Source organism: Oncorhynchus clarkii, chromosome 17, assembly GCF_045791955.1.
Source record: "Oncorhynchus clarkii lewisi isolate Uvic-CL-2024 chromosome 17, UVic_Ocla_1.0, whole genome shotgun sequence".
NCBI classification, from domain to species: Eukaryota; Metazoa; Chordata; class Actinopteri; order Salmoniformes; family Salmonidae; genus Oncorhynchus; species Oncorhynchus clarkii.
Window position 1 is genome coordinate 68,941,310 of NC_092163.1, and position 23,103 is coordinate 68,964,412.

Consider the following 23,103-nt stretch of genomic DNA (forward strand, 5'->3'; position numbering starts at 1 on the left):
CGCTGCCTTATGTGCATCAAATCACATTTTATTGGTCACATACACATATTTAGCAGATGTTATTGAGGATGTTGCGAAATGCTTGTTCCTAGCTCCAACAGTGCAGTAGTATCTAATATCTAGTATCAGCATGCATCTGCTGCTGAGCAGAGAGAGAGGAGAGAAAGTTAAAGGAAAGTTAGAGAGTATGCCTACAGTGAAAGGCCTACCAGAGGAATGCCCTTTGAATGGAGAACTTTTAATATTGTAGTGGACAAAGATGAGAAGAAAGTAGGTACGACCAAATGCAGGCTACTGTGCAACTCGCAATTTTGAAAAAAATTCATATACAGTGCCTTGCGAAAGTATTCGGCCCCCTTGAACTTTGCGACCTTTTGCCACATTTCAGGCTTCAAACATAAAGATATAAAACTGTATTTTTTTGTGAAGAATCAACAACAAGTGGGACACAATCATGAAGTGGAACGACATTTATTGGATATTTCAAAAAATTTTAACAAATCACAAACTGAAAAATTGGGCGTGTTTGTTCGTATACTGTTCTTTGTATGACATTTTAATATTTGATAATTAACCAATGATATTAGGCCACTTTTGGCCATGATTACAGACACCTGTGTCTTTTGACACTATATAAACGAGTCATCCCGCAGTGTTTGTGTTTATACCCTGATGAAGACAGCTTGACTGTCGAAACGTTGGTAATTCAATTTTTGCATCTGAGCTCCTAGAGTGTGCGGCTCTCTTTTATTTTCAAGTTATCTACTCCGCTAGCCAGCACCTCGCCTAAATAGGTGTGCGTTTATTTTTCTTCTAGGAAGTTTACATACACCTTATCCAAAAACATTTAAACTCAGTTTTTCACAATTCCTAACATTTAATTCAAGTAAAAATCCCCTGTCTTAGGTACGTTAGGATCACCACTTTAATTTTAAGAATGTGAAATGTCAGAATAATAGTAGAAAGTGATTTATTTCAGCTTTTATTTCTTTCATCACATTCAACTTGTCGTGTTTGGAGGACAAAGAATGCTGAGTTGCATCCAAAGAACACCATACCTACTGTGAAGCATGGGGGTGGAAACATCATGCTTTGGGGCTGTTTTTCTGCAAAGGGACCAGGACGACTGATCCGTGTAAAGGAAAGAATGAATGGGGCCATGTATCGTGAGATTTTGAGTGAAAACCTCCTTCCATCAGCAAGGGCATTGAAGATGAAACGTGGCTGGGTCTTTCAGCATGACAATGATCCCAAACACACCGCCCGGTCAACGAAGGAGTGGCTTCGTAAGAAGCATTTCAAGGTCCTGGAGTGGCCTAGCCAGTCTCCAGATCTCAACCCCATAGAAAATCATTGGAGGGAGTTGAAAGTCTGTGTTGCCCAGCAACAGCCCCAAAACATCACTGCTCTAAATCAAATCAAATCAATCAAATCAAATTTTATTTGTCACATACACATGGTTAGCAGATGTTAATGCGAGTGTAGCGAAATGCTTGTGCTTCTAGTTCCGACAATGCAGTAATAACCAACAAGTAATCTAACTAACAATTCCAAAACTACTGTCTTGTACACAGTGTGAGGGGATAAAGAATATGTACATAAGGATATATGAATGAGTGATGGTACAGAGCAGCATAGGCAGATACAGTAGATTGTATCGAGTACAGTATATACATATGAGATGAGTATGTAAACAAAGTGGCATAGTTAAAGTGGCTAGTGATACATGTATTACATAAGGATACAGTCGATGATATAGAGTACAGTATATACGTATGCCTATGAGATGAATAATGTAGGGTAAGTAACATTATATAAGGTAGCATTGTTTAAAGTGGCTAGTGATATATTTACATCATTTCCCATCAATCCCATTATTAAAGTGGCTGGAGTTGAGTCAGTGTCAGTGTGTTGGCAGCAGCCACTCAATGTTAGTGGTGGCTGTTTAACAGTCTGATAGCCTTGAGATAGAAGCTGTTTTTCAGTCTCTCGGTCCCAGCTTTGATGCACCTGTACTGACCTCGCCTTCTGGATGATAGCGGGGTGAACAGGCAGTTGACAGTGGCTCGGGTGGTTGATGTCCTTGATGATCTTTATGGCCTTCCTGTGACATCGGGTGGTGTAGGTGTCCTGGAGGGCAGGTAGTTTGCCTCCGGTGATGCGTTGTGCAGACCTCACTACCCTCTGGAGAGCCTTACGGTTGAGGGCGGAGCAGTTGCCGTACCAGGCGGTGATACAGCCCGCCAGGATGCTCTCGATTGTGCATCTGTAGAAGTTTGTGAGTGCTTTTGGTGACAAGCCGAATTTCTTCAGCCTCCTGAGGTTGAAGAGGCGCTGCTGCGCCTTCTTCACAATGCTGTCTGTGTGAGTGGACCAATTCAGTTTGTCTGTGATGTGTATGCCGAGGAACTTAAAACTTGCTACCCTCTCCACTACTGTTCCATCAATGTGGATAGGGGGGTGTTCCCTCTGCTGTTTCCTGAAGTCCACAATCATCTCCTTAGTTTTGTTGACGTTGAGTGTGAGGTTATTTTCCTGACACCACACTCCGAGGGCCCTCACCTCCTCCCTGTAGGCCGTCTCGTCGTTGTTGGTAATCAAGCCTACCACTGTTGTGTCGTCCGCAAACTTGATGATTGAGTTGGAGGCGTGCGTGGCCACGCAGTCGTGGGTGAACAGGGAGTACAGGAGAGGGCTCAGAACGCACCCTTGTGGGGCCCCAGTGTTGAGGATCAGCGGGGAGGAGATGTTGTTGCCTACCCTCACCACCTGGGGGCGGCCCGTCAGGAAGTCCAGTACCCAGTTGCACAGGGCGGGGTCGAGACCCAGGGTCTCGAGCTTGATGACGAGCTTGGAGGGTACTATGGTGTTGAATGCCGAGCTGTAGTCAATGAACAGCATTCTCACATAGGTATTCCTCTTGTCCAGATGGGTTAGGGCAGTGTGCAGTGTGGTTGAGATTGCATCGTCTGTGGACCTATTTGGGCGGTAAGCAAATTGGAGTGGGTCTAGGGTGTCAGGTAGGGTGGAGGTGATATGGTCCTTGACTAGTCTCTCAAAGCACTTCATGATGACGGAAGTGAGTGCTACGGGGCGGTAGTCGTTTAGCTCAGTTACCTTAGCTTTCTTGGGAACAGGAACAATGGTGGCCCTCTTGAAGCATGTGGGAACAGCAGACTGGTATAGGGATTGATTGAATATGTCCGTAAACACACCGGCCAGCTGGTCTGCGCATGCTCTGAGGGCGCGGCTGGGGATGCCGTCTGGGCCTGCAGCCTTGCGAGGGTTAACACGTTTAAATGTCTTACTCACCTCGGCTGCAGTGAAGGAGAGACCGCAAGTTTTCGTTGCAGGCCGTGTCAGTGGCACTGTATTGTCCTCAAAGCGGGCAAAAAAGTTATTTAGTCTGCCTGGGAGCAGGACATCCTGGTCCGTGACTGGGCTGGATTTCTTCCTGTAGTCCGTGATTGACTGTAGACCCTGCCACATGCCTCTTGTGTCTGAGCCGTTGAATTGAGATTCTACTTTGTCTCTGTACTGACGCTTAGCTTGTTTGATAGCCTTGCGGAGGGAATAGCTGCACTGTTTGTATTCGGTCATGTTACCAGACACCTTGCCCTGATTAAAAGCAGTGGTTCGCGCTTTCAGTTTCACACGAATGCTGCCATCAATCCATGGTTTCTGGTTAGGGAATGTTTTAATCGTTGCTATGGGAACGACATCTTCAACGCACGTTCTAATGAACTCGCACACCGAATCAGTGTATTCGTCAATGTTGTTGTCTGACGCAATACGAAACATGTCCCAGTCCACGTGATGGAAGCAGTCTTGGAGTGTGGAGTCAGCTTGGTCGGACCAGCGTTGGACAGACCTCAGCGTGGGAGCCTCTTGTTTTAGTTTCTGTCTGTAGGCAGGGATCAACAAAATGGAGTCGTGGTCAGCTTTTCCGAAAGGGGGGCGGGGCAGGGCCTTATATGCGTCGCGGAAGTTAGAGTAACAATGATCCAAGGTCTTTCCACCCCTGGTTGCGCAATCGATATGCTGATAAAATTTGGGGAGTCTTGTTTTCAGATTAGCCTTGTTAAAATCCCCAGCTACAATGAATGCAGCCTCCGGATAAATGGTTTCCAGTTTGCAAAGAGTCAAATAAAGTTCATTCAGGAGATCTGCATGGAGGAATGGGCCAAAATACCAGCAACAGTGTGTGAAAACCTTGTGAAGACTTACAGAAATGTTTGACCTCTGTCATTGCCAACAAAGGGTATATAACAAAGTATTGAGATAAACTTTTGTTATTGACCAAATACTTATTTTCCACCATAATTTGCAAATAAATTCATAAAAAATCCTACAATGTGATTTTCTGGATTTTTTTTCTCATTTTGTCTGTCATAGTTGAAGTGTACCTATGATGACAATTACAGGCCTCTCTCATTTTTTAAGTAGGAGAACTTGCACAATTGGTGGCTGACTAAATACTTTTTTGCCTCACTGTATTCTTTACTATCTATTGCATCTTAGCCGCTCTGTCACTGCTCATCCATAAATTGTATACTTTATATTCTCATCCCATTCCTTTACTAGATTGTGTGTATTAGGTTTTGTTGTGGAATTTGTTAGATATTAGGTTTGTTGTGAAATTGTTAGATACTGCTGCACCGTCGGATCTAGAAGCATTTCGCTACACTCACAATAACATCTACTAACCATGTGTATGTGACCAATAAAATGTGATTTTACTTTATTTGTCTTACAATTAAACATCTTACTCTTACTTGTCGATCCTAGAGATATGGAACAAAATTATGTGGGACAATATGTGTGGAAGGCCATTGCCAAGTATCAAGTGAAGGAAACATTCAACTCCTCTGAGAAGGACCTGAGACAACAAGCACTCAGGTAATACTGAGTCTGGTGACATTAGTAAAGGAACGGAATGAGACCAAAATCCACAAGGGAGAATGAAACCTTGGAGGGGATTCAAGACCTGCCATTGTGCATATCTGTTACAATCTATTCTCTGCTTGCATAGGAATCATCTCTGCTAGGTTGGCCCAGACCTATAACCTGGATGTGATGGAAAGTTTGATCCCTGAGAAGCCTATGTGTGGGGAGGAGGCTTCCAAGAGACACTCCGTTACCAGGGAGAATGGTACTGCCAGAGGTAAGACTGTTCACACTGTAGCACTACAGGGAAATGTTTCTACTTGAATAAATATCAAACGAATGGTGCTGCTACTTTTCTCTAAATCTGTTACTAGACTTGCAAAGAATGTGTTGATATATTACAAGAGATTGTACTCAAAAGACCATGAAAAAACATTACACCCCATGTGTTCAAGAGGTTCTACTGTGTAGCCCAAAGCAGCTGAATGAGATTATATGTCAGGGGTGTCAAACTCATCTTCAACAAGGTCTGGAGGGCCACACTGAAAATTGGTTGTATTTCCTTGCCGTCAAAATTAGCAAAAGATAGACCCTCTATCCAGTGTTTTTTTGATACTCTGACTGTCTAGCTTTCATTTTGGTTATTGTTAACGAGCTGGACACGTTCATGACTGTATAAATGTAAGTCCATTACATTTTTACACAGTTTTGATTTGGTTTTAGTCATTTGAAAGTATATTGAGTTTATATTGAGTTTTATGTTTTACTCAGACCACCTGCGGGCCAGATTGCGGGCCATAAGTTTGACACCCGTGTTCTAAGTGTTGCTGCTCTGTGTTTGTAGGGAATGCCAGGTGAAGCACTGGGCCAAACACAAGGCGGCCTGCCAACTGATGACTGAAGCCACAGAAAAGCTCTAGAAGGACTTGACCATAACTCCCGAAGAGAGAAAGGTGGACATCAGCAATATATTGGACTGAATTTTTTATTTCACCTTTATTTAACCAGGTAGGCAAGTTGAGAACAAGTTCTCATTTACAATTGCGACCTGGCCAAGATAAAGCAAAGCAGTTTGACACATACAACGACACAGAGTTACACATGGAGTAAAACAAACATACAGTCAATAATACAGTATAAACAAGTCCATATACGATGTGAGCAAATTAGGTGAGATAAGGGAGATAAGGGAGGTAAAGGCAAAAAAAAGTGTGATGGGAGAGAGAAGAGAGGTCTTATGTGGTGACAAGTCAATGGAAAGATATTCGCCTATATGCAATTTGGGATGGGATTTGAATGCAATTGTTATGGTTTTGGACTGTTAATGTTAATCTTTTGAGGTTTGTCTGTCTCAATTAAATTCCGACTTCTAGATTGTATTAATGCAAACGTTGACGGCTCCCGGGTGGCGCAACGATCTAATGCACTGCTTGTCAGTGCTTGAGGAGTCACCACAGACACCCTGGTTCGAATCCAGGCTGTTTCACAACCGGCCGTGATTGGGAGTCCCAAAGGGTGGCACACAATTGGCTCAGCGTCATCCAGGTTTGGCCGGTGTGGGCCATCTTTGTATATAAGAATTTGTTTTTAATTGACTTGCCTAGTTAAATAAAGGTAAAACATTAATTAAATATATATATATCAAGCAGAGTTGATATCCCTTTGATCTCAGACGTGATATATCCCTTTGATCTCAGACTGAGTGGAACTCACAGGTTGAACCTGGGAAGGAGCACAACTCAAGACTTGCTAATTAAATTGTAATAATGGGCTCCTCATTAGCTTGTCATCTTACAAGTTGTTTAGCACATTTTTTTGACAATTCTAACAATTAAATAAGCCTATGCGTCTGTCATAGATGTGAAATAGAAAAATGTTTTACAAGAAACTCCAAAGTTTGTGGCCTCATGTTTTGACTCATCATCATGGTCAGTCATCCTGGGATCAGAATCTGCCCATTGTTCAGGTAACTGCACGGTATCCATTTCACTGGGTAGTATTTCAAAGTAACTTTACCCACTTGATTGTTTAGACTCTGCACGTCTTGAACAGTAAAAAAGGGTGTGCCTGTGAAGTTCACAAGTTAACTGACAAACATATAACATATACTGTCAATGGATGATTAGTAAATTATTATCCTTAACGTAGTTTTTATTTGAATGTCACTAATAAAATAGCATACAGATACACAGATACACAGTGTTCAATGGCGATGGAGGGCTGGGGGATTTACACACACACACACACACATCTTCCGCGCCCGCTCTACTGTTCAAGACTCAGAAGCACACATTCCGGATGTCAAGAACAGTAGTCTGCTCTTCACTTTCTCGTCTTTCTCTCATTTTCTTGTCTTGTTATTGCGTCACATGTTGGGGTGTCCGAATAGGGTGATGGGGTCGTTATAAAGTAAACGCGCTGCTGATAATCTCGATTTTTTTTTCGAATTGGGGTATTTCCGTTAAGTAGCCAATAATACATTGTTTCCAGACCAGACGCGAAACTGCCCACCTCTGCTCCGTTATTCGTAATAACTTATATGGAAACTTGGTACGATAGAAGAACATCAGGGGCGAGGCATCGGCCGCTGCGGGGTGGATCCCGGATTTGGTAAATTGTTAAACTTTCAAAACAAGTCTATAGCAAATTTTATGAATTATGTGAAATAGGCTCGAGTCGGTCCCTTGCTTCTTGTGTTTCTAGGCTACCCCCTCCTCCCTCATACATCTTCATCTGTGACGCTAAACGGCTGCATGTAGGCCTGATTTACAATTATTATTCACGACATGTTTGAAGCAGAATGTTGGCGATTTATTCGATTATATAATCTGACATTTGATCGTATGCAAATTAATATAACTAGTTATCTTGGTATTTAATAATAGACGGCAACGTGTTCCGTTATTAAAACAATAAAGAACAGGACAATTATAAAATAGCCTTAAAACGCTATTTTTTTATTATTATTGCCGATTAGACCACTTTATTGATGCAGCAAATGGCAAATTATATTAAAGTACTAACACAGATCATTTTATGTCGAGGAACAATGACTTCATTCATACTCAGTAGGCTATTTTATTTAGTTCAAGACGTGGTTTCTATAGTAAGGGAAGCATAGCTGTATGGGAAGTTCTCCCCACATTTGAAGGCTAGCAACAATGTACTACTGTAGGCCAATGTCCTGTCCATGAGTTGGTGCTTCATGATTGGTGATGTTGGATTGTGTATTATTGTTTTTAGTCACAGGTGTGATGATTGCCTATGAGTGAAGAAGGAACTGAAGCTGTGACTAACAGAATGTCTTGGGGTGAGTTCATTGAGCTCCGTGAGTTGAGGCTGCATGACAATGACCGGATAGAGCTGACCTGCTGCGAGGTGCCTCGCTCACCACCTCGCCTGGAGCGGGCCAATGCCCTGCGGATCAGCCCAGGGAAGGTCCCAGAGCTGCTCAGCCGGGTGGGCATCATCCGACTGCTGGGGGATAGCCTGGACCCACGGCTCACAGATGAGAGGGGAGAGGGACATGACTTCCAGCCCTGCAGCCATGCCCAGCCCACCTGGTGTGACCTGTGTGGAGACTTCATCTGGGGACTGTACAAACAGAGCCTGCGCTGTGCCAGTGAGTCTGCCTTCTGCTGCTGCACAGGATTGACTTGACTTGCATGATAATGATTAGGATTGTATGTCTGCATACATGTATGTCACAGGCGGTGGCACCTTAATTGGGGAGGACGGGCTCATAGTAATGGCTGGAACGGAATGAATGGAATGGTATCAAACACATGGTTTCCATGGAGTGAATTAAATGGTGGTTGATACCATTTAATTCACTCCAATCCAGACATTATTATGAGCAGTCCTCCCCTCAGCAGCCTCCTGTGTTATGTAGGCCTATGTGCGTGAGTGTTATAGGGTTTAACTATGGCTAGCCTATGAGAATGTGTTTCAGGTTATCCCACTTCTGACACCAATATAATGAAACGGGCAAGGAGTGTGGCGCGAACCCTTGACCCTCTAGTCCGTAGACATAGAAAGCATGGTAAAGAGGCAGAGTTGATTTCCGCCCGTGCAAACCAGGGTCCTACAGTATTATATAGCCTGTTTGTGTGTGCATAGGATATACTGTATGTGTTTGTTTATGTATATGCTAGGCCATATAGCTTTAAGTCATTGTTTCTCAGATGGACTAAATGGGCTTTTTGTAAGATGGGCTCTATTCACAGGACTCAGTATTCATTAAGCCTGAACAGGCTTTAATGAGGAGTTTCTGCAAAGAGGGACATTACCGTTCCCAGCAGCGACGAACCAGCTGAGAACCAAACCGCTCGCTAAAACCCTGTTTTAGCTCTGGAGTACTTGGAAAACTCCCAAATTCAGTCAGCTGTTGGCGGCAGTCTATTCCTCAGGGCATTAAGATGGATCTAGTGGGTTTTTTTTATGTCTGTGTAGGTGCATGCATAATCTTCAAAGTTTACACTATGAACTTCCTTTCCTCTGGCTGAAACCGGTTATGTTATGTGTGGCCATTACATGTGTGGAGAGAGAATTGAGAAGTGTAGCCTGTGTCTGAAGTGTATGGGGAATATACTGGTAACATCTCATGAATACACCTGTTTATGTATGGGGAATATACTGGTAAAATCTCATGACAACACATGTTTATTTGTCAAATAATCCCTCTACTGTCTAGCAATACTTGTCTGATCATGTCCTGTTTGATTAGTTAGTGACCAAATTGAAGTAATATTTTTTAGTCTGTGACTAGTTCTGTCAAACGTGTAATGACTCCATGTGGCCAGTGGAGGACAGCAGATAAATTAGAATCTCAAAATGTCCCAAAACTGGAGGGAATTGATGTCCTAAATTGAGTAAATGGAAGTTTCCGTGCCAGTGCTCAACACTTCTTTTCATAGCTGACATTTCCTTACATCTGTGGAGAAGGCACAAATTTGATTAATCACTTATCTTTTCTCACAGATTGCGGATTCACATGTCACTATCGATGTCGACCTCTCATCCAATTAGATTGCAGTTTGGATCGTGGCTCCACAGTTGAACAAACATGTGCTGTAGAGACTGATACAAATGTGGTAAGAACCTCAAGATCTGATGTATGCGTGTCATTTCATTTGTTTTCTCTACTCAACCTCTCATTCACCGGCCATGTCGTGTGTCATGACCACCACCTATCCACTATTCAGGCCATACTCTTTGTGGTGACATGGTGTCTGCACACTCTCTGTAATCAATCACCCTAGTCTTCTTTTCTTTCTATTCATTTTTCTTTCTATTCCATGATCCCCCTGTGTCAGGTCCTTTCAGTTCAGGTCCTCTCTCTCACAATTCCCTTTGGCTACAGTACCCTATCTATGGGCATCAATCATTTATATGTATTTTATTTGTATTTTTTAATTAACCTTTATTTAACTAGGCAAGTCAGTTAAGAACAAATTATTATTTACAATGACGGCCTACCCCGGCCAAACCCGGACGACGCTGGGCCAATTTTGCACCGCCCTATGGGACTCCCAATCACGGCCGGTTGTGATACAGCCTGGAATCGAACCAGGGTCTGCAGTGCCTTAGATTGCTGCACCACTCGGGAGCTAGTCTTATCTGATATATTTATTTTTCTCTAAAGTGGTGTTCTCTGTAGAATCCTAGGCCTACATGTCATGCAATTGTCATGTTATGTGAATCCCCTATGCTCTGCTATCATCTGAATCCTCACATGATTTTCATCGTCTCACGTCGCATTTATTATTGTCAGACAGGAAAAGGGGGGGAGGGGTATGATGTCATGGGAGTTCTAATTTTCCCTCAGCGCCCAATCATGGCCGTTTGCGCTGGTTTTGTGTATTTTCTAATCTCAACTGCCTGGGTGGGGCCTCCGCCGTCCGGGGAGAGAGATGGAAAGGCGGGGGCTGGTCCCGCATCCTGTTCTCTGCTCGTCTTGAGAAACCGAAACGTGGCCAGATTGAACAGGAAACCGACAAAAACGTGCTTTAGAACGTTGTTGAAGTTTATAGGGAGATACTAACTATACTAGCAGTCTGAATACGCTACACACTATCTGTGAATCTCAAGTTGCTGTAGTTACTACATGTTTATTACAGCGGGATACATTTTAAGATATAAATTGTTTTATTAAACGGGAAACTACGCCTATTAGTGCTCCAATCAAAGCAGAATTAGATACAATTTGAGAAATTGTAGCGAAGTCTAATCGCAATATCGTTCCAGAGTCTAACGTTACATTGCAACATTTTGATCATGCAAGACGCGGTCAGTGGTTCGGATAAGAGCCCATCCTTCGGGAAGACGTGGGGCAGCTCCACCAGTAGCGGATACTGCAGTGGGGACTCGGATTCTGAGTTCGAGCAGTACTTTACTGCTCGCACATCATTCATTTGCAAATCCAAGAAAGAGAAGGTAAGAATGATAATTTTATCAGGCAGACAGGACTATGTCAATTGCCTACCAAGCTGTTTCCATTTAGAATATTTCTGTTTAATTAATTTTTTTATTTTCACCTTTATTTAACTAGGAAAGTTCTTATTTACAATGACGGGTTACCCCGGCCAAACCCAAACGACACTGGGCCAATTGTGTGCCGCCCTGTGGGACTCCCAATCACGGCCGATTGTGAGACAGCCTGGAATTGAACCCAGGTCTGTAGTGATGCCTCTAGCACTGAGATGCAGTGCCTTAGACCGCTGCATTATTCACTAATAGCGTGATTGCTGTAGTACCCCGAGTAACTCTACCATGGCTCCTTTAAAAAAAATTATAATTGGGATCTGCTGTACCTCTCATATAAAACACGTGTAAAACATTTCACTACAGACCCGTGTTCAATCCCAGGCTGTGTCACAGCCGGCCGCGACCAGGAGACCCATGAGCCGGCGGACAATTGGCCCAGCGCCGTCCGGGTTAGGGGAGGGTTTGCCTGGCTGGGATGTCCTTGTCCCATTGCGCTCTAGCGACTCCTTGTGGCGGGCCGGGCACATGCACGCTGACTTCGGTTGCCAGCTGTACTGTGTTTCCTCCGACACATTGGTGCTGCTGGCTTCCGGGTTAAGCAAGCAGTTTGGCTTGCTTAACATCTATATTACAATGATGACTCTTACACCCTGATGCTGAGAACCACTCACAAATTAATGTTAAGTGACGCACCCATGATACTGTACCTCTAGTTAAGTTTCGGAACACAAACACACTAGTCATGTATCCTACTGTTCAGTGTTCTACTCTCACATCTGAACAAACATTACACTTACAAAGCTTGCACACACAAGTCTGCATACAAGCCTGCACACATATTTCCGCAGGGTTTGAATGAGTAATGGCAAAATATAATCATGTCTGATTAACTAATATTTCCACATCATCTTGAATGTTATTATACAGAGTACAGTACAAAGTGATAACGTCACCGTGAACATTAGTGACTCCTTAGTAGAATGAGTTGGCTCTCATTTTGTGATTGCCTATTTAATAATTAACTGTAGGACATTAACTCAGCAGCCTTTCAATCTGCATTAGGATGTAGGTTATTGATCTGGTTTATTGATCTTTTTTTCACAGCTTGACATTGCTTTATGTAGTTTTGTGCGCCATGAATTCTGGGCAGCTGTGGCCATTCATTTCTCCAATGTGTAAACATCAGCTAACTCTCCGCATTAGGAACATGATTAGTGGGATAAACAACACAAGAGCAATATAGTTTTGAATGGCACCATTCCTAAAGAGTTATTTATTTGTCCCTGTGATTTTCCTACTGATTTAGTTATTTTTCTTGCGATTTTGCCCCAGAGGAGAACTCATGTTGGGTACTGATGGTAGCACGAGCCATGGAGATTAATGGCTATTGATCTATGGATCATCCCTCCCCCCTCCACGAAAAACAGCTACTGTTGGTCCCCTAATTCAGTGTTTCCCAATCCTGGTCCCCAAGTGCCTCCAACAATACAGAGTTTTGTTGTAGCCTTTGACAAACACACCTCACTCAGCTAATTGAGGGTTTGATGATTAGTTGACAAGTTGAATCAGGTGTGCTTGTCCAGAGTTACAGTAAAAATGTGTACTGTTGGGGGTACCTGAGGACTAGGGTTGGGAAATACTGCCCTAATTGATGCGCCTACGTTTTGTGCATCATATGTCCTGAATAACATCCTCACACAGGAAGCAAGAACGCACCACTAGACACCGGAAGTGCACACATGTGGTGGATACCGTGTGTCCATACCAGACATCTCAAGCGGGCGGGGGATATTTTTTTTTACATGAACACAGCATTAAAGAATGCAGCTCAAAGCCGTTGCAGACATTACAAACAGCTGCACGTTCCCCCATGGTGCCTCCCTCTTCAGAGATAGGAGTTCAGGAACTAGGATTGGTCAGCACTGACATCATTGTGCTCCACTACTTCCCTATTGTAAGCTATGGCTACGTTGACACTTGACAGGAAGTTTGGAATCTGATGCAACCGGTGGTCATTTGTGAAGGAAGGAGTGGAGCTTACAGGAAGTTAGCACTGTGAAGCATAGGTTGCTATTTAGCACATTTACCAACTCTTCATTATACAGCAGCAACAAGTCCTGAAAAAGCAGTAATGCTGTTTCTCATTCAATACCATTTTGACTTACACCAGTCTAGTGCCTCCTTCCTCTCAGCTACTGCGGGAAAAAAACCCAGCTTGTCCACCTCTGGGAATTTTCATTGGGCTGATTTTCTTAACTAAATGTTTAGTTCAATTGGTCGATATGTCGTGCCTCCTTAACTGTCCCTCTAATCAATTTGAGTTTTTTTCAATATGAAATGTTGTGGGGTGTTAGTTTGCCCCCATTAGGCCCACATAACACATTTCTTACAGGCATCATTTTAGATGCAACACATTTAAACTTGGCTTAAAGTGGTAGAACACAAAAGACTCCCAAGATAACCCTTTTTGTCTTTAGGAAGATGAGAGAGAAAGCAAAATGGAAAGAGGGCTTTTACGGCTGCTTCGACAATTAAAGTGTAGCCAATAAATGGCTTATTGAAATATTGACTCCCTTTTCTCTCTCTCTGGTCAGGATGAGCAGGTCAAATGTGGGAAGCAGCAGGAGCTGTCAGGCACAGACATCCAGCAGAAGGTGAAGGAGTACAATGCTCAAATCAACAGCAACCTCTTTATGAACCTGGTGAGTACTAACAAGTTGCCCTTATACCATTGTAGTAACATTGTAATAAATCTAGTATACCATTGTAGTAACATTGTAATAAATCTAGTATACCATTGTAGTAACATTGTAATAAATCGAGTAATTCAGTAATTGCTCAGTTACAATACTGCAGAATTACCCCAACAATGTAATGTCTACTATGCAATAACATGTTGATAATGTGTGTTAATGTTACATTTTATGCCAACATTTCTTCATTCTCTTCAACAGAACAAAGATGGCTCCTTCACTGGCTTCATAAAGGTCCAGTTCAAGCTGGTACGACCTGTGTCAGTTCCCCCACCAAGAAAGGGTACTGCAACACAGGATGGTGCGGGCAAGAAGAATGGGGGAGTAAAACGTTGCACCTCTTTCTACCTGCCCAAGGATACATCTAAACACCTACACATCAGCTCCCGGACATGCGCTCGTGAGGTCATCGAAGCCTTGCTAAAGAAGTTCACTGTGGTGGACAACCCTGGAAAGTTTGCTCTGTTTGAGCGCACCGAGCGTCATGACCAAGGTAAGCCTACCTCTGTGACCGGTTTTGTGGCAGCACATGTCTGTTCTTTGTTCTGCATTGACATCACATACAGTAGATAAATACAACGAGGTGCAATACAGTTGATTAATTATATTGTCCTCCTGTATTTCTCGCAGTGTTCCTACGTAAGCTGTCTGATGACGAGCGTCCACTCGAACTGCGTCTGTGTGCTGGACCCAATGAGAAAGCCCTCAGTTTGGTATTGAAAGAGAATGAGACTGGAGAGGTCAACGTGAGTATTGAGCATGCATTGGGCATTCATTCTCAAACCAACATGGCCATTTCACATTGTGCAGCATACACTAATGCTCTGTCTCCCTCCTTTCTCTGTCCAGTGGGATGCCTTCTCTATGCCAGAGCTCAAGAACTTTGTCCGCATGTTACAGCGTGAGGAGGAGGAGCATGTCAAGCAGATTTTGCAGCGCTACGCTCTGGCCCGCACCAGAATGCAGGAGGCCCAAGCTGCTGCTTCCATCCCTGGTGGTTCCTCCGCTAGTGGTTCTACCCCTGGCTGAGAAACATGTCGCCTATGGGACAACCTGCACCTCTGACTGACAACCATCACAAGATGACCAGTCATCACTGCATCCAAAGATCCCAGAGAACACAAGTGGACACCTCCCTCAAAGGAGGAGAGTGAAAGAACGAATGAGAGCGAGAGGGCGCATGAGAGCAAGAGGGCAAGCGCGTGTGAATGTGAGAGCTATCAGAAGTGCCGTACAGCTGGAGAGAGTCTGTTGATAATGAGAGTTGAGAAACAGTATATGAAACTGTGGCTGATGAGAGACTGGCTTTGTCCAGTACTGCCTCTCATTATGGGGGCGCCATTTCACTATCCTGGGTGAGCTACCTGGTTCGTAGTGTTTATCACATTATTCTTGCTGGCAGTAGGGTCCATAGATTATATCATTTATAGCTTTGGGGTAACGATCAAAGATAATTTTGAGACACCTGAGTGGGGTAAGCCATATCAAAAAGCTGTTTAACTCCCTTAATGCCAAGCAATAAGAGGGTAGCCAACCTACTAGCTAAGACAAATGTTGAACATATTCAGGTGCTGTCTGCCTCAGTATCTCCAGACCCAAATGCTAGTCAGAATAACAAGCAATGGACATTATGGGCCAGGTAGGTACCCCCAGGTTTCCATTTGACCCCAATGTCTGCCACATACCTCTTGCACATCCGTACTGTGATGGATGTTACTCTTTTTGCTGTCCCTTTATGAAACTGAGTGGGAGTGCCCCATGTGTTGGGTGCACTGTGAATGTCAATTGAGAGAACAATCCCCAGGTTGATTTAAATGATAGGGGAATCTCATCCTCGAAACACTTTGAACTGGAAGCTGATGATTTTTATGGAATGTTTGTTTGTTTGTATATCTTTTCATGTTCTTTATGAGATTTTAAACCTAAAACAACAGAATAATAGAGTTGAGAATTAAATTCCTATTATCAGTACATGTCTATATTGCTTGAAATAATACCTTGACTGTCAATTATTCAAAAAAAAAATGTTTTTACATGTCCAGTGTCAATATATTTTTTACAAAACAATAATAAATTAGCACTGTTCACATAAGATATCCTTCACAAAGGTGTGGTGTCTCTTGGTGATGGGGGTATTCCATTGGGATGATATTCGTTTACTAAATAATGCTATCCTCACTTGGCAGTTATGGCTAGTTGCGAGTATATGGTTTGCGGTCCAAATACTTAAAAGACACACTCTCTTCCACTTACCCTCGCCTTATGCCCTTGGGGGATACTCCGTCGCCATCTTGGCGGGTGGTCCAAATGATTAGCCAAGCAAGGGAAGTTTGCAACGTAAGGCCCCCAGGCATCGTTTTCATTGAATTTTGCGAGTGTATAATTATGTTAATTCCGGGGTCTGAAACTCCCCATAATTCAATTCGCGACGATTGTACATCCGCTAAAAAAAGTCAGCGAAAACTTAAAAACAACATCAATGGAGAAGGCAACATATAAGTGTAAGTAAAAACGAATGCAAATAAGTTTGAAATTGTGCTACTAATGCACATGACGGCACAAACACGTCTCGTTAAAAGCAAATATGTTTGGTTATCTTTTGAAAATTGCAGATAAAAACATTTCCCTTCCTCAGAAGTTCCAGCTAGGCAGGCTAACGTTAGTTAGCTAGCTATCATACAGTAGGCGTATATTAATAATGATATATTTAATATAAGTAGACACGCAATCATAATTGACTGTTGCGCATATAAAGCACCCACAAGTACCTGTGGCTGAAAACACAATCATCGCGGGATGAACTGCCTCCTTTTTAATTTATTTATTTTATTAACAACAAATTAATACAGGAAGTATATGTGGGAACACAAGTATATATACATAATATACAATGGACAATAGGGCTAGGGGGTACAATATCACATTATACAAGGATCTTAAGGGACATACATACTCATTATTCTAACAGCTTTTTGTTAGTAGAGTATTTAATTGTCTTAAAATACAGTTCAATTTATTTTTGTAAGGTTAGAATATGTGTTTTTTTGTTTGTAAATGTACATTTGTCAATATGAAATTTGGCCAAAAGAATAATGAAATTAATTACATAAATGTTTCAGCTTATTTCTATCGTAGGTAAAGAATTCAAGCAGTACATCTCTCCACAATATTGTAAGATCTTCATAAATGTGTTAAATTATAAATCTACTGATGTCTTGCCACAGTTTTCTTACATGAATACAATGCCAAAAAAGATGCAACACAATTCCTGCCTCCCTTGCCCTGCAAATGTCTACTTGTCAAACGTCATGAAACGTCATCAAAAGTGTCCACTTAATTTGAAAACTGAGGGGATAGGGTGTGTCTTAAGTGTTTGGACTGCAAACTTTGACAAAGATAATGTTACTATTATTTCCTTGTGATGGTGTACAGAGTTAGTAAAGGATATTGTGCAAACATCTACCTACATCCTCTCTGTACTGGCTAGAGGTACATTGTTTATGTCACTCATGCGCAAGCTCAGCTGACCAACAGTGCGGTTCTTTCGATCGTTTAGACCATACGTATGGCGTGATTGTTTTTTGAGATCTGTACTAGCTAGCCAGCCATTTTAGCTATTTAACAACAACAGTGTATTTGATCAACACTACCTTACTCCAAGGACGAATAGAAGTCACAGCTAAAATAATGAATATGTTACTGTAAGTGCTGTCACCATAATACACCGCTAGCTAACGTCAGCTTACCTTGCTAATTGTTAAGTTACTAGGCTAGCGTAGCAAACAGCCGCTGAGATAGTTATCTAGCTTTGGTTGATGCAGTTTAAAAGCTTAATTAATTTACTCTATTAAGATAACTTAGTTTGCTATCAACTGTAATTTGAACAGTGTTACGTTAGCTAGCCATCTTGGCCAAGCTGGCCAACGTCGTTCGCTAACTACTATAACTAGCTAATGTTAAGTTGACCGTTTGAATGCCAACTAGTTAGCAAGCTAACCTAGGTATTTAACTTGCTAGCTAACTATTGTTTGGCCTATGTGGTAACATCAGGCTAGCTAACGCAACAGCTTGTGTGTTTTATCAGCAGTGCCTATGGCATAACTGTTCTTGTTTTCAGATCCAAACCAGGAGACAACTGACTGTCTGTACAGCTCATATACTCGTTGCCTAGGGGGTTTCACAGGGGATAATGTCCCATCACTGAAGATGGGAGGCAGTGGGTCCAAGGTGAAAGGTGCTTGGCCATTTGCTGGTTCAGGAGCTGGAGGTGATTCAGGCAGTGAGGGGCAAGAAGACCAGTCTTTGACCCGCCTCAAAGGGACCAGAAAAGCAACCCCATTTATTTTCACAAGGAGGAGGTAATGTTTGCTAAATGCAATATGTAGCCTATATGATATGTGATCCTTAGTGAAATGCTTTCCAATACCTGATTATTATTTTTTTTGTGTGTGTGTGTGTGTGTGTGTGTGTGTGTGTGTGTGTGTGTGTGTGTGTGTGTGTGTGTGTGTGTGTGTGTGTGTGTGTGTGTGTGTGTGTGTTTTGATAGCTCTCTTTACTATGATGAGGATGGGGACCTGGCTCATGAGTTCTATGAAGAGACTTTGGTGACAAAAAATGGCCGGAAGAGGTCCAAGCTGAAGAGGATTCAGAAGAACCTCATACCTCAGGTACGCTGATTGGATGATCACTTGAGAGTCCCAGACTCTGTTTTGGAAAGGTTCCCAGTTACCCATGGTTCTTGTTCTTGTTTATAATTACTCTTGTGGGTATTGTTATCTTTTTGTAGGGAATTGTGAAGCTGAACCATCCCCGGATCCATGTAGATTTTCCTGTCATCCTCTGTGAGGTGTGAATCACATTGGGCTGGTCTAATGTGGAAAAGATGTCAGTCAAAGGCTGCCCCACACTACAACTGCTCCATCTTGAACGCTGGTGTTCCTCTGAGAAGATGGATGAGATGTCTGACTACAGCTGTGGACAGACCACTGAAGCTATGTTGCGGAGAGAAAGGGGAGGCGGATAGATGTTTTGGTGAAAGATAGAGGATAGAGTAAAAGTACTGCCTTTTGTGACATGTAGAGAAGTGTATGTGTGGGAGAGAAAGGTAGCTCAAGATAAGGGAAGGTTTATGAATTCCCACAGTACATGTTGACCATTTTCAATTTGATCATATCTATGTCTGCCCCTGTGATTGGAGCCAAGACCTGCACTAGTGAACTTTTAATGTAAATAAAAAAAATATCTGTCTGAGTTGGAAATACTTGAATAAATGGTTTACCAGGCTAAAAGACTGAGGCATCCCCTGTTTTTATGAAGTCCACATATGGTTCAGAGTTTTGTTCCATAACAATGTGGTCACAATATCGATGGTTTTGTATTCTGCAATTTAAAGACTGATTGGCTCAATTTACTAGTCCTTCTCTTTCTCGTTATCATAGTCCTGGGAAGCTGTTGGTGAATATTTTTTTTCTCTGCTGTATTTAAGTTTAGGCACCAGGGGGCAGTGCTCTGGTACAGGTGGGTCTCATCATAGGTTTGATTCTGTAACGTTTTTGGGCCAGTCATCTTTTATGCCAATTGACTTTGAATAATTTAAGATGATTATGACATGACATATGTCTACTTGTTTATGATAAAGTGAAGTACTGTATATACAAATTGAAGGTTTGCGGGAAAATATTCTAATGATAATTTGTACAGTATCTAATGGTTCATGATCATGACATATTGTCTGTTTCAGTGTTGTTTGCTCTCTAGTAGCATACGGCTGGCTATGGGCATAATGGCCATCTCTGGCCCCTGTAATTGTATGGAATGTGGTTGGGTGTGTTTCAGGGCCAGGGGTCAGAATGATGTAATTCCTCCTTCATTCCTTCCTTTGATGTTCTGTAGAGCAACTTCCTCTGAGATGGGTTACTCTCGAATGGGTGAGGCTTGTTTATGATCATAAATTCCTAAAGCGTGTTTTATCCATACTGATGGATTTAGCAAGAAGAGTAATACATCCAAATAGCATACTGTAAGCAATTTACATGGTGTGATGGAAAAAGGTGTGTGAGGGTGTAAATATGTACATTTCAGTTGCATCATTACATTTTATTTGATTTAATCAGAAAGTCCCATGGAGTTCAGAAGACCACTTTCCCAAGGGAGACCTCAACCTGGCATACTTTCAAATGCCATAGGCAGTTTATGTAAAGTATGTGAATTCATGGGTTGTTGGTGTAAAAATATATTTTCATACATCTCAAAGATAAAAATGAATTTTATAAAGCCATTTCCCACATGATCTACAAAGTTCAAAATGTAACCTGTGTGAGTTCCAGGCTATTATACAGTCCTATGGTCCCTCTGATTTTTAAAGTGCTTGTGTATGATGAAGGTGACAGAGTGTGTTTCCAGTTCCCCACATTGTTATCACTTCCTGGAGGTGCCTGAAGGCTGATGATGTAATGTCCAGGAGTCAAGGGTCAAAGGGAAGCACGCAGGATGGAGGGAAACTGCCCATCCCTTCTCGTCCCTCACTCTCTCTTTGTCTCATTCACACGCATACTAGCAGGTGAGTCAGCAGAGCTTGGAGAACAAACAGCGGAACAGCATCAACTGAGTGACCCCCCACAGGATGAGGCCTCACCTCACTTCCAGGGTTTTTTGTCTATCATGTGCTCTCAGATCCTCCACATTACATGCACCCTTTAGGCATATGTTTTGTTGGACTTTGCTTCTAACTATTCATTTAAAAGCTTTCAACGCCAGCCTGCTCTAAATCTTTCCATGATCTTGGCAACATGACAGCATGTGGTACTTGGTTGGTTCATTTGAGCCACTGCCAATGGCCATCTCATCTGCCTCAAGCGGAACATCTGCATGCCAGATGTCTGTGTCCAGACAGAGTTTAAATACTACTAGTCCTAGAGATATACCATGCTTGCTTACATGAACTATAGGTTATTCTGTAACACTTTATATTATGGTGTAGCCTACTTACAATTATTTATTAAGGGCTTTAAACTGTCAATTATAAGTGTATAGATAGTTTATGAATATGTAATGAACATGTTTAAAACATTGATTGCAATTGTATGCTTGTCATTTAACTGTTTGGCCAAAAACTGTATATGAACTCAAATGGTCCTGTGTGGCTCAATTGGTAGAGTGTGGCTTTTGCAACGCCAGGGTTGTGGCTTCGATTCCCATGGGAGACCAGTACAAAAATGGATGCACTCACTACTGTAAGTCACTCTGGATAAGAGAGTCTGTTAAATTACTAAAATGTATTAAACTGAGAACTCAAACTATAGGCATGGCATTCTCAGTATGTTGGGAGGGTCTATTCCAGGCTTCCTCAATAGGCGGGCCGCAGGTGATTTTTGTTGTTGGATATTAAATACTGTAAAATCACAAGGAAATCGGCTCAGTGGTTTTTATTTAGGACATCTGTTACGAAGTATTCCCACGCATAAAAAAGAGTCATATGTGATCGTATCCCAATGTAAACAAGGTTTGGAGTTATGTTTTGTCAAATAATCTGTTTGGGATTATTGTGGTTAATTTGCAGTACAAATTATTTATAACCATGTTCAACCCCCCCGACAATCCTTTCAAGGGAAAACCGGCCCATGACTGAATGTAATTGGGACCCCTATTCTATGCTGTCAACAGCTATTACATCTAGATAATGCAACAATATACACTATATATACAAAATTATGTGGACATCCCTTCAAATTAGTTGATTTGGCTATTTCGGCCACACCCGTTGCTGACAGGTGTGTAAAATCGAGCACACAGCCATGCAATATTCATATGTAAGTGCTGTTATTGTGATGTGGAAACGCGTAGACGCAACAACAGGTCAGTTGCAAAGTCGTAGGCCACAATCTCACAGAACGGGGATGCCGAGTGCTGAAGCGCGTAATGCGTAAAAATCGGGTTGTAACACTCTCCCCTGAGTTCCAAATTGCCTCTGGAAGCAACGTTTGCACACGAACTGTTAGTTGGGAGCTTCATGAAATGGGTTTCCATGGCATAGCAGCCTCACACACAAGATCACCATGCGCAATGCCAAGTGTCGGCTGGAGTGGTGTAAAGCTCGCCTCCATTGGACTCTGGAGCAGTGGAAACACATTCTCTGGAGTGATAAATCACGCTTCACCATCCGGCAGTCTGAAGGACAAATCTGGGTTTGGTGGATGCCAGGAAAACGCTACCTGCCCCAATGCATAGTGCCAATTGTAAAGTTTGGTGGAGGAGGAATAATGGTCTAGGGGTGTTTTTCATGGTTCATGCTCTTTAAGTTCCAGTGAAGGAAAATCTTAATGCTACAGCATACAATGACATTCTAGACGATTCTGTGCTTCCAACTTTGTGGCAACTGTTTGAGAAAGGCCCTTTCCTGTTTCAGCATGACGATGCCCCGTGCACATAAAACAAACAAAGTCCATACAGAAATGGATTCTCAAGATCGGTGTGGAAGAACTTGACTGGCTTGCACAGAGCCCTGACATCAACCCAATCAAACACCTTTGGGATGAACTGTAACGCAGACTGCGAGCCAGACCTCTCTAATGCTCTTGTGGCTGAATGGAAGCAAGTCCCCGCAACATCGAGTGGAAAACCTTCCCAGAAGAGAGGCTGTTATAGCAGCAAAGGGGGGACCAACTCCATATTAATGCACATGATTTTGGAATTAGATGTTCGACAAGCAGGTGTCCACGTACTTTTGGTCATGTGTATTGCATCTGTTTTCAATGACCAAATTGGAAACGTTTTGGACTGACTCATTCTGAAGTGTTCAACTGACAAATTAAAGGAACTATTTTCTATTAAAAACTGGAAAGAAATATTAACTGGAAAGAAATATAAATATAAGATATTAAACCTAGGTTAGTTCAATTTTGTTGGTGTCATACAATATATTAAGAACCACTTGACACGCCTACAGTACAAATATCATAATTGTACGGTTTAGTTCGCC

The 23,103-nt window shown here is 42.4% G+C and overlaps 2 protein-coding genes across 5 annotated transcripts; both read left to right on the forward strand.

Annotated features, from left to right (window-relative positions):
- Positions 1–7,178: 7,178 nt before the first annotated feature.
- LOC139371317 (ras association domain-containing protein 1-like) lies at positions 7,179–16,233 on the forward strand. Of its 2 annotated transcripts, XM_071111634.1 has the most exons (7): positions 7,179–7,497; positions 8,131–8,509; positions 9,868–9,980; positions 13,968–14,075; positions 14,328–14,619; positions 14,757–14,872; positions 14,976–16,233. In XM_071111634.1, the coding sequence occupies exons 2-7, from the start codon at positions 8,152–8,154 to the stop codon at positions 15,153–15,155; spliced, it is 1,167 nt and encodes a 388-aa protein (XP_070967735.1). In that variant the 5' UTR covers positions 7,179–7,497; positions 8,131–8,151; the 3' UTR covers positions 15,156–16,233. The 2 variants fall into 2 exon arrangements, with proteins under 2 accessions (XP_070967735.1, XP_070967737.1); XM_071111636.1 differs by lacking the exons at positions 7,179–7,497; positions 8,131–8,509; positions 9,868–9,980 and adding an exon at positions 10,794–11,322.
- Positions 16,234–16,405: 172 nt separating this feature from the next.
- LOC139369907 (tumor suppressor candidate 2-like) lies at positions 16,406–19,414 on the forward strand. Of its 3 annotated transcripts, none has more exons than XM_071109186.1 (4): positions 16,406–16,627; positions 18,244–18,484; positions 18,673–18,793; positions 18,913–19,414. In XM_071109186.1, the coding sequence occupies exons 1-4, from the start codon at positions 16,606–16,608 to the stop codon at positions 18,976–18,978; spliced, it is 450 nt and encodes a 149-aa protein (XP_070965287.1). In that variant the 5' UTR covers positions 16,406–16,605; the 3' UTR covers positions 18,979–19,414. The 3 variants fall into 3 exon arrangements, with proteins under 3 accessions (XP_070965287.1, XP_070965289.1, XP_070965288.1); XM_071109188.1 differs by lacking the exon at positions 16,406–16,627 and adding an exon at positions 17,596–17,615; XM_071109187.1 differs by lacking the exon at positions 16,406–16,627 and adding an exon at positions 17,695–17,827.
- The last annotated feature ends 3,689 nt before the right edge of the window (positions 19,415–23,103 follow it).